The 16621-nt window shown below is 26.0% G+C and overlaps 1 protein-coding gene across 1 annotated transcript in view; it reads right to left on the minus strand.

The window, feature by feature from the left end:
- Nucleotides 1-5110: 5110 nt before the first annotated feature.
- LOC117170809 (glutathione S-transferase 1-like) overlaps nucleotides 5111-16621 on the minus strand; it is a 42120-nt gene continuing 30609 nt past the window's right edge. The window contains exon 6 of the mRNA XM_033357851.1: nucleotides 5111-5262. Within this exon, the coding sequence (XP_033213742.1) occupies nucleotides 5111-5262 (152 nt within the window). The remainder of the gene's footprint in view (nucleotides 5263-16621) is intronic.

Raw genomic sequence — 16621 nt, forward strand, 5'->3', positions numbered from 1 at the left:
TAAGAAGGTAACTAACCAAATTTTGTTCTTGTGATTTGATAATAATAATAATAAAAAAGACGTAAGAAAAAAAAGAGAAGGAAGGGGATTTGGTTCGTTTCCTTCTTATTTTTCTTCCCATTTTTTTATTTTCTTACAAAAGGAAAAACGAATTTTTTTCTTTTCTTTTTTAGGGAAAAAATGGAATTTTTTTTTTAGATTGCAATGGGAACATTTTATGGTGTTTGTCCAAATTTTCTCGTTATTTTCTTGGTTTTATTTTCAGGAATTCTTTACATTAACTTGGTTATTGAACGTTAAAAAGGATATTAAATTTGATTTTAATCTCATTTAAATTTCTTAAAATTTTTGTGCCCTCAAATTCTCTAAAAATCTTTTCAATTGTTTAAAATACAATTTTTTCATTAAACTTAGTGTCCCACTTTTTTTCTTGAAAAAGATTTTTAATCACAGATTCTGAAGAGTTATTTTATATGCATCTCTGATGGAATGGAATCAAAAATTTGCAATTCTGATTAAAGGATAATATAAGTTTCAAACCAAACGGTGAAGTGCGATTTTGCATGAAATGCACAGGGCTTAATTTTCTCTTTAATTGCGTCTCATGATAAATTTCCCGGGGACTTTGAAACTTATAAGATATCACTCTCTCTCTCTCTTCTAGCAGAGATTCTACAGATAACTATAAACCCTTGGCTTGTGAAACATGTCCATAACTTGTTGCAAATTTCCAACTTACTATCTGAGTGACAACAATCAACAGCTGGGAAACAAGAGACACTGCTGAAGCCTCCTTCACTCTATGAGAAGATAGTCACTCTTTCAACTTCATTAATAACATGCAGCAATTACGAGGAAACAAGGTAAACTTTTACGAGATTGAACTCCTGGCTCCTCCTCCTTTCAACTTCTTCTCCTCTATTTTCTTCTCCATCATCTTCTTCAGTTTAATTTCGTTTGCCCTGTCCTTTAATATCGTACACCTGCTGATTATCATTATCTCTCATTTCATTCTCTTTTGATCTTCTTCTTCTCTTTCATTTTTTTCATATCGCTCTCCTTCAATTTCCTTCCCCTTCAAATTTCTAGCTCTTTTTCGGCATTTCCTTCGTTTTCTTGTTTTATCTTCTTCTATTTCATCTTTATTATATTTCCCTCCTTTATAACACCTTTGTTTTCATCTCCTCCTTCGTTGTCCACACCATCATCTTCTTTAGATTTATTTGGCTTTTTCTCTCTCTGTTCTTAAATAACCTTCACCTTCTTTTTCATTTCCTCTCTCTCTCTCATTTTATTCCTCTTTTGTCATCTTCTTTACCTTTTTTGTGTCTCTCCTTTAATCTCCTTCCCTTTATCTACCTACATTTCACCTTCTTTATAACTGACACATGCAAATCATCTCCTTTTTGTCCTTCAGCTTCATTCGGTTCTCCCTGTCCATTAGTGTCCTTCACCTGATTTCTGCCCTTATCTCTCATTTCATTCTCCTCTCATCTTCTTCTTTTTCATCTTTTTACATTTCTCTCCTTTATTCTCCTTCCCCTTTATATCCTCTACCTCTTTCTCCTTCATCTCTTTTTCCGTTGTATTTTATCTCTTTCTCCTTTATTTTCTTTATTTGCTAGTCCTTTATGACTGCTTCTTTTTAATGTCCACTCCTTATTTCCTTTATTTTTCTCCACGCTTTCCTTTATCTGCTTATCCTTCATCTTCTGTAAATCCAAATCCTGCATAAAGCCTGCTTCTTATCATCCAGCTTCTTTCCAGTTTCCCTGTCCTTTATTATTGTTCACCTGCTTTCTCTCATTCTCTTTTTCTATCTCATTTAATTTTCCTTTTATCCCCTTCTTATCCCTAATCTTTTTAATATCTCCCGTCTTTAATCTACATCCTCTTCAAAACCTTTAGCTCAATCTTATTCATTTCTTTTTTTACCTTAGTTTATCTCCTTCTTCATCTTCTTATATCCGACACCTTAATAGCACCTGATATCATACATCCTCTACTTTTCTCTTAGTTTCGTGACCTTTTATCTTCTTCTTCTTTTTGTGCTTCATATTTTTACATGCCTCTCCTTTAATCTCCTCCCCCTTTATGTCCACCTACTTTTTTTATTTATATCCTCCATTATCACCTCCTTCAGCCTCATTTAGTTTGCCTTCTCCTTAAATATCCTTCTTCTATCTCATTTCATTCTCCTTTCATATTCTTTGTCATCTTCTTCTCTGCTTTCCTTATATTCCTCTACTTTAATCTTCTTTCCCTTCAAAAATTCTAGTTGTTTTTCCTTCACTTCCTGCTCCATTATCACCTTCAGCTTCATTTCATTAGCCCTTTCTTTAAATACCGTTCACCTTCTTTCTCACCTTCTTCTTCTTCTCCTTCACCTTTTTACATCTCTCGCCTTTAATCTTCTTCAACTTCATAGTCGCGAACTTCTTATCCTTTATTTTCTTCACTATCATTTCCGTCATTTAATTTTTCTCCTTGCCCTTTAATATTCTTTAATTGCTTTCTATTCTTCTTTCTCATTTCATTTTCCTCTTATCTCCTTATTTTTCATCTCTTTTCCATCTCTCTTCCTAAATCTTGTTCCCCTTTAAATCCGTTAGCTCTTTCTCATGCATTCCCTTCTCCACCTTCTTTTATTTCCTGCTTCTTTATTCTCCAAATATCTAAGTTCTTCATAACAACTTCTTTTCCATGTGCTTTCACATCCTTTACTTCCATTTCCTTAACTATCATCTCCTTCAAATTCATTTCGTTCCTCCTGTCTTTCTACATCCTTAACCTGCTTTATTTTCCTCTTTCTTAGTTTACTCACCATTCAGCTTTTTCTTCTTCTTCTGAATCTTGTTTTTACATGCCACTCCTTTGATCTCCCCTCCCTTTATGAATGCCTACTTCTTTTACTTTATTCCCTTCAGCATCATCTCCTTCAGCTTCATTGAGTTCGTTCTCTCCCTTAATATCCTTTAGAGGCTGTATCTCTTCTCTCATTTCACTATATTTTAATCTTATTCTTTCCTTCACCTTTTTTTATATATCTCTTCCTCAATAACCTTCTGTTCAAATCCTCTTTATTCTTGTTTGTATCCGACTCCTTTACATCACCTGATTCTTCTCCTTTAGCTTTATTTCGTTCTCTCTGTGCTTAAATATTCTTCAACTGCTTTCTCTCCCTCTCTCCTATTTCATTCTCCTTTTATCATGTTATTCTTCTCCTTCACCTTTCTCATATCTTATATCTTCTTCTTCATTTATTTCACCGCCACCTCCTTTAACTTCATTTCTTTTTGTTCGTCCATTAATATTCTTTTCCCGCTCATTCTCTACACTTATTTCATTCTCCTTTCATCTTTTTCTTTTCCTGCTTCAACTTTTTTACATCCCTCTCCTTCATTCTCCTTCCCCTTAATATATTCTAGCTCTTTATCCTTTATTTCCTTCACCGTCATTTCCTTCAGTTTAATTTTGTTCTCCTTGTTTATAATTATTCTGGTCTTCCATTTTATTCCTCTCTCATCTTCTTCTTCTGCTTTATAACACCTTCTTTTTCATGTCTTTTTATCTCTTCCTTAATTCCCTTTGCTATTATCTCCTTCAGCTTTATTTCTTTATCCCTATCCTTTAATAACCTTTACCTTTTTTCTCTCATTCTTTCTCATTTTATTGTCTTTTGATCTTCTTCTTCTTTCTTTCCTTCATCTTTTTTATATTCCTCTCCTATATTCTCCTAACTCTATATATCCTTCAGCTCTTTCTCCCTCACTTCTTTCTTCGCCATCTTTGATCTCTTTCATTTCCTTCTTTTTAATAACTCTTTCACATTTCTTATCCTTCTCCTCCTCCTTTATCATCACCTTTATCTCTTTCTGCCTAACATGATATTCCATTTCACCCCCTTTATCTCCTTCTTATTTTCAATCAGCAACTTAGAAACAAGAGACAAGTGGATTTACCACCGAAGCGTGCATCACTCTGTAAGTTTTTAGTCATATTTTTAATTTCGTAACTAACATACAGTAATTACGATGAAATAAGTTAAAGTTTAACAAGATTAAACTACTTACTCCTTCTCCTTTCATCTCTTTCTCTTTCATTACCTTCTTATTTCTTCTCCTTCTCCTCATTCATCTTTATGATATCCTTCTCCACCTTCATCACATTTTTCTGACTTATTTGATTTCCCTTTACTTCATGTTGTTTACATCATACTTCTTCATATCTCTTTCTGCTTCTTTTGTGTCGTCTTTATTTCTTTCTCTTTCTTATTTTTTCCATATCTCCTCCTATACCTTCTTCTTCTTTGATTTAATTAATCAGCAGCTTGAAAACAAGAGACATGAAACTAAAATGCGGGATCCTCTTTCACTCTGTGAGGGGTTAGTGATGTTTTTAACTTTATAATTGGTATGCAGTAATCACGAGGAAAATCGAATTAGAAATAGAAAATAGGAAAATAAATCTTATTTCTCCTTCTCCGCAAACTCTTTTCTTTTTTTATCACTTTCTGCTTTATATCTTCTTCGTCTTCTTTCCCTTCTCTTCCATGTCCTTATCCTGCATCTCCTTCTCCTTTATCTGCCTTGTATACTTCTCGCGTATCTTCCTTACTCATTTTCTTCTTTTACATCTAACTTTCCTGCTGTTTCACCTCTTTAGCATCCTTCTCTCTAGTCCTATTTTCTTTAATCTCCTTCTCTTCAATTCCTTTCTCTTTCATTCCCTTCTCTTTTTACCTGTTTTCCCTTCTTATTCATATTCTTTACATCATTCTGCTCTCATCTTTTTCACATGTTTTTCTCTGTAAACTTTTTTATATTACTATCCTTTGAACTCAACATCAACGTATTGGAAACAAGCGGCTGGCTGCTGTACCGCTATAGATTTCTTCACTTTGTGTAAGAATAGTGAACTTTGTCACTCTGAAATTAACATGCCTGCATTGCGACAATTTCGGGTAAGGATTTACGAGATTGAACTATATTCTATCTTCTACACCAAAAACGCTCTTCGCCTTTATATCTAACTTGATCATTTATTCATTTTATCTCATCTATAATTTGGTTATAAATCATTCCCTTCTCTTTTATTTTCTTCTTCTTGTTTAATCCTTTTTTACCTTCTTTATAACCGTATCTTTGAAATCCTTCTCCTTTATCTCTTTTATCTGCTCCTCCTCCTTAATCTGTTCCTCTTCGTTGCCTCTTTCTTTTTCTACTTCATCTCCTTTCCCATTATTAGCTTTGTACCCCACTCCTTCTCTTTAATTTCCTTTATTTTAATTTGCTTCTCCATATATCTTAATATTCCATCTTCTTCATCACCTCCTTTATTACATTATCCTTATATCTTCTTCTCCATATTCATTATCTCCTTCATCTCCTCATTCAATCTTATATATTCAATACTTTTTAATCAAAAGAAAGAATACTGCAAGGTTCTAGCTTTATTTACCCATCTCATTTATATCCTTCTCCCTTTATCTCCATCAACTGCATAATTAGTATGCAGCAATTACGAGAATACAAGGTGAAGTTTAACTATATTCAACGAAGGAGATTCATTTTTCACTAAATAATGAATTCTTGACAAAGTGATTCATTTTTCAACAAAGTAGTTCAATTTTCTATCAAAAAGGTAAACATTTAATGCAGTATTTATATGCGTCTTCAAATTTTCAATTTTCTACTTAATCAGGTATAGTTAAAGGTTAAGTTTCTCAACTCTCGCTAGGCTTTGAGGTATTATTGGAATTCTCGATTAATTGCATATAATTTACGGTAAATAAAAACAAAATTACTAGACCTGTTATAAATTGATTAAAAAACATTTCGTAGGATTTTTCAAAAGTTATCATTTCTCTTTGGGACCTTTTCGTATTTTGCGTCGTTTGGCCATTCCAATGACTTCTAAATCATATATGATGAGATCGTAATAGATTATTACAAATTGGTATCTCTTTCTTGGGTGAATAATTTTTTTCTATTGATTTTTTTCGTTTTTCCACAAATTGTTCATTTTTATTCTTAATGCCATTTTTATGCTTAAAACCAAAACTAAGTGTCCCATTAAAAAGTGATACATCAGAGATTTTTAGTTCTTTCTCGGGTAAAAAATTTTTGTAAAATCATTTTTTTCCGTAACTTCTGTCCTTTTTCCACAAATATTTAAATTTTTTATTTTGATATTAAGAATAAAATTTTATTATTATATAATTAAATTAAAATTCAATTAAATAATAATTTACTAAAATATAGAAATTAAATAATTAATTGAAATGAAATGATATCATATTTTTGGTTTCAATCATTCAATAAAAAAAATATAAATATTTGTGGAAAAAGGACAGAAATTACAAAAAAAAAAAAAAAATGATTAGACAAAAACTGCCTACCCGAGAAAGAAATACAAATTTGTTGTGAATCACTTTTTGATAGGACACTTAATTTTGGTTTTGATAATAAAAATCAATAGTTAATTAAAATTTTATAATTTTATCTTAAAATCTTATCTCATCTTTAATTTGGTTATAAATCATTCCGTTCTCTTTTATTTTCTTCTTCTTGTTTAATCTTGTTTTACCTCCTTCGTATCTGTCTCTTTGAATTCCTTCTCCTTTATCTCTTTCATCTCCTTTTGCTCCAAGAATAAAAATAAAATTTTATCTCAAAATTAATTATTTAATTACATAAAATAATAATATAATAATTATTTTATTTTCGATATTTATAATTTTTATGATTAAAACTAAAACTAAGTGTCTTATAAAAAAGTGATTTTTCACGAATAAAAAAAAGGTACGCGTCATGTCAAGAAGTGATTATTAAAGAATTTATAGATCTTTTTTGGGTCAAAATTTTTGCTGATTTATCTTTTTTCGTATCATGCATCATTTGGCCGAAAAATGAAATTCTTAATTTTAAATTATTTTTTGTCCGAACAAAATTTGAATTTTCGATTTTTTAAGAAAATCCGAAAACTGGTTATTGTAATCTTGAAGAGCTTTCAAAAATAAATGTTTAGACTGAAAATTTTTATTTTCCATTGATTAAATTTGTTTTTAATGCTATAACTCTGAAAAATTTCTTTTTATCGAAAGAAAAGTCATTAGAATAAATGATTTGGCTCTCTTAGCACTATGAAAACCCGTAGGTGAAAATTTTAAATATAAAAAGAATGATCCCAAGAATTTTAAAAATGCTCTAACCTTTTGAACTTTTATCCAAAATGGCTGGTTAACGAACTAGCCTTTCAATTTTCAACCAAAGGATATTGTTTTTCAACAAAAAAATTATTTTTCCCCATTTAGTTTAATTGCATACCTCATTACTGCAATCTGTAAGCAAAGAATGACGAATTTTTACCCAAGCGGTAACATTTTCACCAGAAAGGAATAAGTTTGCAACAAAATTGATGAATTTTTATCGAAATAATTAAATTTACAACTACATAATAAATTTTTCAGAATAAAAAGATTAAATATCAAACATTCAATTGCATTGTTTAATAATAAAAAATGAGGTTTCTACAACAATATATGATTTTATAAACCAAAAAGACGGATTTTTCAAATATTGACTACAATAAATTATATTTTATTCGTATATTTTTCATTTTGAAGTTTTCTGCTGATTCCTTATTTCCTTTTCATAAATAACTTTTTATTATTTATCTCATGTTTGAAATACTTTTTAAAATGTTTTTAAACTGATAATTAGTGTCAAATGTGGGTTTAGTTTCTGTTTTGGGACTGATAATAAAAAAAAGCAAGAGTTTCGGAACTTTTTTATTCTCTCTCATGTTTCTCTCTCTCTCTGTTTTGTCACGCCTGAGTGAACGCCACACATCACCTTAGCTCCTCTCAGCAATCCGACGGCGTAGCGTGACGTAAATTCCTAAAAAAAACTCAATATTTTCATATTTATTGTTTTATATGAATTCACTTCTTTATTTTTTTTTTATTTACTAATTTTATGAACAGAATAAAATTTTATAAAAAAATATTAATTAATATTATTATTCTTTTGTTTTCATTTAATCTGTCACTCCCCAAAATAGGAAAAGGCAACAGGTAACACCTAGCTCGCTCTTTAATTAAAAACTATTCCCTAATACATTAAGAATAATTTCAAAATAATTAAATAGTGATTCCAATAATTTTTGAAAATCGTTTCAGAAAAATTATACAATGATATGAACTGAAAGTGTGATCTTTTGTACTTACATATAATGGTTCGATTTTTGCTTTATACCCCCCCCCCCCTATTAATTAGGTTAAAATCCCAACATTTCACAATCAATTTCATCATGCTTAAAAATGTTATTGACGGAGTGAGGTTTGATACTTGTTCCTCTGAATAGAAAAATATGGAGAACAAAAAATTAAAATCCGGGAAAATATTTCAGAGAAGAAAATTTTTATGAAAAAAATTATGAAAATTCACAAAGCAATCTCATCACGAGTTACATCTGTTTTAAATTATTTTTAAATCTTGTGTTTTTTATTCCATATTTTATAAAAACTTAAGATGAAAGAACATAATAATTTTTAAGTTAAATTTTTAAATTAATTTAATTTAATTAATTAATTCTATTTTAATTAATTTTTAAATTTTAAAACTTTTTGAACTGAAAATTTAAGGATTCCATTTTTTGTTGAAAATTGATCTGCTTGAGTTGAAAATCCATCTTCTTGATTACACATAACGATTTATTTAAAATTTATTTTTTTCAATTGACATACTTTATCAACAAATGCATCCTTCTTAATAGAAAATTAAGATTATCTTAAAATGTATTCTTTTCATTTGAAAATTTATCATTTTGGTTAAAAACTCATCTCTTTGGTTAAAAATTGAACTATTTCTGTCAAAATGATCATCATTTTGTTGTTGAAAAATTAATGAAATTTGTCTATTTTTCTCGAAATAATTTTTTCTGTTTAAGAGTTAATTTTCATCATTGAAAATATAACCATTCGATTTTTTGTTAAAAATGCAACTTTAGTGGTGGATTTATTTATTTTTTTAAAATTTAACATTGTCTTTAAAATTATGTTTTTAACATTGATCTTTTTAGTTGATAATGCAAAGGTTGAGAATGTAAATATTTTGTTTTAAATTATTATTATTATTTTCTGTTTGAGTGTTAATTCATTGAAAATGTAACTATTCCTATTTAGAAGAAAATGAATCTTTCTTGATAGAAAATTACCATTGTCTTAAAATTCATTCCTTTTTTTAAAGATTCGTCATTTTAGTTGAAATTTCATATCTTTAATTAAAAATGCAATTAGTTTAATAAACATTGTTTTTATTATGTTTTTGAAGATTGATCTTTTTCAGTTGAAAATTTATCTTTCTTCAATAAAAATTAAAATTTTCTTAAAAATGTATTTGTTTATTTGTTGAAGATTTATCATTTTAGTTGAAAATTCACCTTTTTGGGTGTAAATTGAACTACTTTGCTCCAAATTATCATAATTTGGTTGAAGAAATTGATCGTCTTTAGTTGAAATTTTATCTTTTTTTTTGATTATCTTGAAAATTATTTTTTTATAAAGATTGATGTTTTGAGTTGAAAAGGAAGAGTTTGAAAATGTAATTATTCCTTTTTAAAAAGAAAATGCATGTTTCTTGATAAAAAAGTGAAGATTTATCATTTTAGTTGAAATTTGATATCTTTAATTATCAAATTTTAAAAAAAAATGCATTTCTTTAAATTATTATTATTTTTTTTATTATTTTAGTTTAAAATTCATCTCTTTAGTTAAAAATTCTAATACTTTGCTCAAAATCATCATAATTTTGTTAATGAAAATTGATCTTCTTTAGATGAAACTTGATCTTTCTTAATTAAAAATTAGCATTTTTTTGGAAATTATTTTTTTAAAGATTTATCTTTTTAGTTGAAAAGGCAAAGGTTGAAGATGCAACTATTTTCCAAGAATTTTGTTTCTGATTTAGAATTAAGTTTATTTGTGCAAAATGTAACTATTTTCTTTTTTCTTAAAAGTTTATCTTTTCTGGTGGAAATTTCATGTATTTTATTGATAATTCATCTTTTTGGTATAAAATGTCGTTTTGGCTGAAAATGCATCCTGCTCGAAAATTTTTACTTTTAGTGGAAAATTCATCTCTTGACTTGAAATTTCTTTTTTCTTGATTAAAAATAACCATTTTGTTAACATTATCTTAAAATTTATTATTTCCTTTGAAAATTCATCTTTATAGTAGAAAATTAAACAATTTTGCTCCAAATTATTATTGTGATTTTATCTTTCTTAATTTAAAATTAACATTTTCTTGGAAATTAATTTTATTGAAGGTTTATATTTTTATTTGAAAATGCATCTCGTAGGTTAAAAATGTAACTATTTTTATAAAATTTGTAATTATTTTTTTTGTGTTGGACAAATAAGTTTCTTCTTCAAAAATGAAACTATTCTATTTTTTGTTGAAAATTGATTTCTTCATTGAAAATGTAACTGTTTCATTTATATTTTTAACTGATCTTTTTTGGGTGAAAATTCATCATTATTGGCTCAAATGCAACTATCTGGTTTGAAATAAAATTCCTTTAATTGACATTTAAACTCATTTTGTTCAGAATCTCGTTTTCTACTTAATATGTCTTTAAATTCGTTTTGATTGCTAAAAATAATTTGTTTGAAATGAAAATTTAACGACTCCATTTTTGGTTGAAAATTGAAGATCTTGGCTTAAAAATTCATCTTTCTTCGTTGAATATAACCAATTCCTGAAAATCCGTTTTTTGTTTTTGGAAAATTGACCTTTTCTAGTGGAAAATCCATGTTTCTTGATAGAAAATTTTGCATTCCTTGAAATGCATTACTTTCTATCGAAGATTTATCATAGAAGTTAAAAATTCATATCTTTTATTAAAAATTTAACTATTTTGCCTAAAAATATTATTATTCTGTTGCTAAAAATTGATCTTGTTTAGTTTGAAATTCATCTTTCTTGATTAAAAATTAGCATTTCCTTGAACATTCATTTTTTAATTATGCTTACAATTTATTCTTCATAATTTATTTTCTTTCCTGCAAAATGTTACTATGCAATTTTGGCTGGAAATTGATTTCTTCTGGTTAAAAATTTATGTATTTTATTGAGAATTCATCTATTGGGTCAAAAAATTTTGTTGTTGTTAAACATTATTATTATTATTTTCGGTTGAAATTGGTTTTATTTAGTTGAAAAGTAATATTGCTTGTGTCAAAATTAACATTTTAATAAAAATTCATATTTTTTATTGCGAATTCGTCTTCTTAGTCTAAAATTACTTCTACGGTGAAATTCATTTTCTTCGGTTAAAAATGAAACTTTTTTGATAAAAAATAATCGGTTTTGGTTCAAGTTCCATACATTTTCTTGAAATTTTGTCTTCTTTTGTAAAAATCAATTGCTTTTGATATAAAATTAGAACCTTCATTCTATTTCACCATTTTAGTTTTAGTTGAAAACTCAACTATTTGGTTGTAAATTAAATTTCTGGTTAAAACTTCGTATTTTCGAATCAAGCTAATTTAATTTACAATTGGACTTTTGGTGAAAAAAGTGTAATGTCTATTTTTAAATTGAACTGTTAGGTGGGAAATTAATTTATTTTTTTCCAAAATAAATTTTTTTTATCCGAAAATACAGTTATTTTATATTTGATTCCAAATTTTTCCCTTATAATTTGAATACTTCGTGAACTGTTTTATTAAAAACTTTTCTTTTTAGTTGAATTAAAGTAGCCGAAAGTTAATTTTGCTTAGTTTTGAAAATCCATTGTTTAAACTGAAAATGTAACGGTTCTATTTTCTTTTGAAAATTCAACTCTTTTGTTAAATGTTAAATTTCGCTGTTGAAAAATATATATTTTTTTTAAGATACAGCATTTTAACTGAAAATTGGTCTCGTTGCGTGAAAATCTAACTATTTTACTACAAAAATTTCTTTTTGAGTTGACAATTAATTTTCTCTGTTGAAAATTTAGGTATTTCGTTTCTGGTTAAAATTTTTTTTTTAGTAAAAAATAACACCATTTTGTTGAAAATTTTTCTTTTTATATTAAAAATTAACTTACTGGTTGAAAATTCTTTTTTTCTGTCTGAGAAGTCCTAAAAGTTTCGAATTTTTGGAAAATTAATCTAATTGGGTAGAATATTTAATCCTGTTTTTTTTTTAATTTATTATTTTTTTGAGAATTCAACTAGTATAATAAAAAATTTATTTTTTTATTTTTTGTTTGAATTTATTTTTGTGGAAAATGGTTTTTGTTTTATTTTTGGTCAAGTTTTGATGCTGAAAATTTAAAGATCTCATTGTGGATTAAAAATTTATCTACTCTTGTTAGACATTGCTGTAATTCGATGTAAAATCCTCTTTTTGTATTCAAAATTGATATCTTTTTGTAGAAATTAAATTTTTTTATTAATTAAATTGCTGTATTATAAATAAATTTGGTTCACTTTAGAATTGTACTGTATTATTGAAAAGTCTTATTTCTCGTTAAAAATTTAATTTGTTGGTTTAGAGTTATACTACACTATAGAACTATTTGGTGGTAAATTAAATTTTTGGTTGCAAATTTCGATCTTCGTGTTGAAGAATTGGCAGTTATATAGAAAAATTAAAATAAAAATAAACTAATATTTTTGCTTGACACTTAATATACTTTGCTACACAACTAAACTTCTTAGTTAAGGGTAACCTATTTATTAAAAAATTTTACTGTTCTGTTGGAGATTCATTTATTTTTGTCAACAATTTTTTGTCTTTGAAAATATAGGTATTAGAATTTTGCTTTTCATATTTTTCTTTAAAAGATGAAATTTCATATATTGGGTTGAAAACTGGAAATTTTGTGTAAAAAAAACAGTACATAGGGAGACCTCTCTGTAGTAAATAATGGACCTAGAATATAAAATAAATAGTTAAAAGCAATTATAACTTAAAATTTTTAACAATTTTTATTTATTAACACATATTGGTTTAATTATTAATTAAAGAAAATTATTTATTGCACATAAATTTCTATTTGAAAGTGATTATTATCAACTGTAGGTTCATTATCTATTATAGGGCAGTTTCCTCATTAGCAAATGTTCAAACTAATGTTTTATGCTTCTGATATATTTGAAAAAAGCCTTTTTTTACTTGTTTATAGGGAAATATTGTATCAATTATAAATTAAACATTAAAATATTTGGCCAAAATTATTCATAAACAAATTAAAAAAAAAAAATTTTGGGCTGCAACTGCTAATATACCTGCTGCAGGAACAGGTAATATTGATTTTAGAAGTGGATCTGTCTTACCACTAAAGGTACATTCCCCTCACTCAATTCTGCTTTATCAAGTTGTTACTGTCTTACCATAAATTAAAAAAGGTTTTTTATTTAAAATTTGAAAAAATATATTTTATGATGAATAATTTTATGCGATATAAGGATAAAAAAAACAATGAATAAAATAATAATAATAAAACAATAATAAGAAATAATCATCTCTGAGATTTTCTCAAAATATGGAAGAATAACAGATTTTAATGTGTTATAATCTACTCTATATTATTTTAATTGCTTATTTTGTTTGTGTAATTTGTTTTATTTTACACATGTTTCAATTTTGAAAGTAAATTTTAATCTCTCGTTTACTTTATAATAATTATTTAGAAGAATTCCAAGATTATTATATGAGAGTTCCCAACCTTTTGTTTTAAAAATAATTATTAAATTTATAAAATAAATAATAAAAAACATATTTTATAGCATTAAAAATGTACTTTTTAAAACAAATTTTGGGGTATATTTCAAATCAAATCCTAAAGTTTTTCATGGCTATTTCAACTCTTTCATAAGGGATGTTTGAAAATGTAGCTATAACATCAAAAGTAATAATAATGTCATCAAAAGTATTATTCAGATTTTTATCGCTTTTTTAATAATTACCTAAAAATTTGTTAGTTCTCATTCTATTGAAAATTTGAAAAGTCCTCCTGTGAAACATTGTGGTGGGAATATTTGAAATCAAATGAAAATTATCTTTATTTTTAAAAATATGCAGAATTTTTTCAATGTAAACATTTCTATGGATCGCTACTTTATTCAAATAATTCTTCAGATAATTTAGTGATAATTAATTCTAAATGGTTTTTCAGACAATTTTTGTTTTAATTAAACTATAATTTAATTATTTTTATAAAAAAGTTTTTAGATTATAGCTGTAAAAAAAGACATTAGATAAACCTATGCATCTTTTATCTGAATTCATTAACTTTATTATCCGGTATCAACAACTTTGTTTTTTTAGTGATAATTTTTGTTCGCTTCTGCGGTTTTAACTATTTTGTTGAAAATTATTGATTTAAAATTGATTTTATGGGTCCAAAATGAAACCTGATGATCATTCCCTACTTGTTGATTAAAATCAAACTATTCCATATATGGTGACAACAATTGTTCAGATAAAAATGCAACTATTTTGTTGAAAATATAAGTAAGTTGTTGTAAATTCCTCTTTTTGAATGAAAATTTGAATATTCAAAAAAAATTTAATTTTGGTTCAAAAATTATTTTTTCTACCTAAAATTTCAAATATTTCATTTATCGCTTAGAATGTATCTTTTTTAGTTAAAGATCCAACTATTTTGTTAAAAAAATTATGTATAGAATGTTTTGTTCAAAATTAATTTTTTAACCGAAAATGTTACTATTTCATTTATTGTTCAAAATCTATCCTTTTTAGTTAAAAAATTAACTATTTAGTTGAAAATTTATGTATTTTGTTGAAAATTTGCCTCCTTGGTTAAAAATTTAACTTTCTAAAAATTTTATTTCTTCATTTTCCCGCAGAAATTAATTTTTTAACCTAAAAATTACTATTACATTTATCGTTAAAATCGTTAAAATCTTCTTAGTTGAAAATTCATATACTGCTTGTTTACAGATTGAATTTTGTAACTGGAATTTAAACTATTCTATTTTTGATTAAATATTGACCTTCTTTAGTTAAAAATTCAGCTGTCTGGTTGAAAATTAATTTTGTGTGTCGAAAATGAAACCTGATGATTATTTTATAGCTGCTGATTAAAATCCAACTATTCCATTTATGCTTAAAACAAATTTTGTCGGTGAAAATTGAACTACTTGGGTGAAAAAGTATGTTCTTTGTTGAATATTCCTCTCTTTGGTTAAAAATTTAAATATTTCTTTTTTAATTGAAACTTTTGGTGAAAATTTATTTTTTAACCTAAAATCGAACTATTAAATTTATCTTTAGAAAAGGTATCTTTCAAAGTTAAAAATTCAACTAATTAATTACAAATTCATGTAATTTGTTAAAAATTTGTTTTCTGGGTCGAAAATGCAACAATTTCTTTGAGAATTTATGCGCTTTGTTGAAAAATCCTCCTTTTGTTTAAAAAGGAAACTATTTTTTCTATTTTTTCTGTAAAAATTAATTTTTTAACCTAAAGTGTAACTATTTCATTATTTGTTAAAATCCTTTCTTTTTCAGTAAAAAAATTAAAATATTTCTTTGAAAATGAATGCAATCTTAATGAAAATTTCTCTCTGGATAAAAATGTAACTTTTTTTATATTTATCCCTTCTAGTTGAAAATTCAGTGGAAAAATCATTTTCTGTTTGTTTAAAAATGAAAGTTTGTAACTGGAAATTAAAATATTTTATTCTTGTTTCAAAAATGAAATTTTTCAGTTAAAAATTCAACTGTCGGATTGAAAATTCATTTTATGGGCTCAAAAGTAAACATATTGATAATTTCATACCTCTTGAGTAAAATGTGACCATACCATATATGGTTAAAAAAAATGTTCTAGATGAAAATTGAACTATTTGGATGAAAATTTATATGTTTTATTGAAAAATACTCTTTTTGTTTGAAAACTTAACAATTTTTGAAATTTTAATATTTTGTTAAACATTAATTATTTAACCTAAGATGTAACTATTCGATTCATGGTTAAAATTATAATATTTTTAATTAAAAATTCATTTACTCGGTTAAATATTTATATATTTAGTTCAAAATGTTTCTCCAGGGCTAAAAATTGAATTATCTTTTTAAACTCGTTTCAAAAAATTTTTTTGTTCTTGTTATACAAAATCCATGTTTTTTGGTTAAAAATTCAACTTTTGGGTTAAAAAATTATGTATTTTGTTAAAAATTCGTTATTTTTTTTTAAATTCAACTACTTGGGTGAAACTTAAACTAATTTGCCAAAAATGTCATTTTTTGTTAAAGATTTATCGTGTTTAGTTCAAAAAAAGATTCAAATATGTGGTTAAAAAAAAAGGAATCTCCAAATCCTATTCCTTGTTTTTTTATTAATTTATATCGCCTTTGCTTTCTCCCTTATCACTTTCTCTTTTAACCTCTTTCCCTTTAATTTTTTTTGTACTTTATTTTCTTATCCTTTCATCTCATGATTATAATAATAATTATATATATAATAATTAATAGTATTTGATTAAAATACTGTTTTCCATTTACAAAAATTCTAATTGATATTATTATGTATTCAATTTTTTAATAGTTTAAATATTTTTATTATTAAACAATATTTTTTTGTAATTTAAATATTA

Source organism: Belonocnema kinseyi, chromosome 4 (genome assembly GCF_010883055.1).
Source record: "Belonocnema kinseyi isolate 2016_QV_RU_SX_M_011 chromosome 4, B_treatae_v1, whole genome shotgun sequence".
Classification (NCBI taxonomy): Eukaryota; Metazoa; Arthropoda; class Insecta; order Hymenoptera; family Cynipidae; genus Belonocnema; species Belonocnema kinseyi.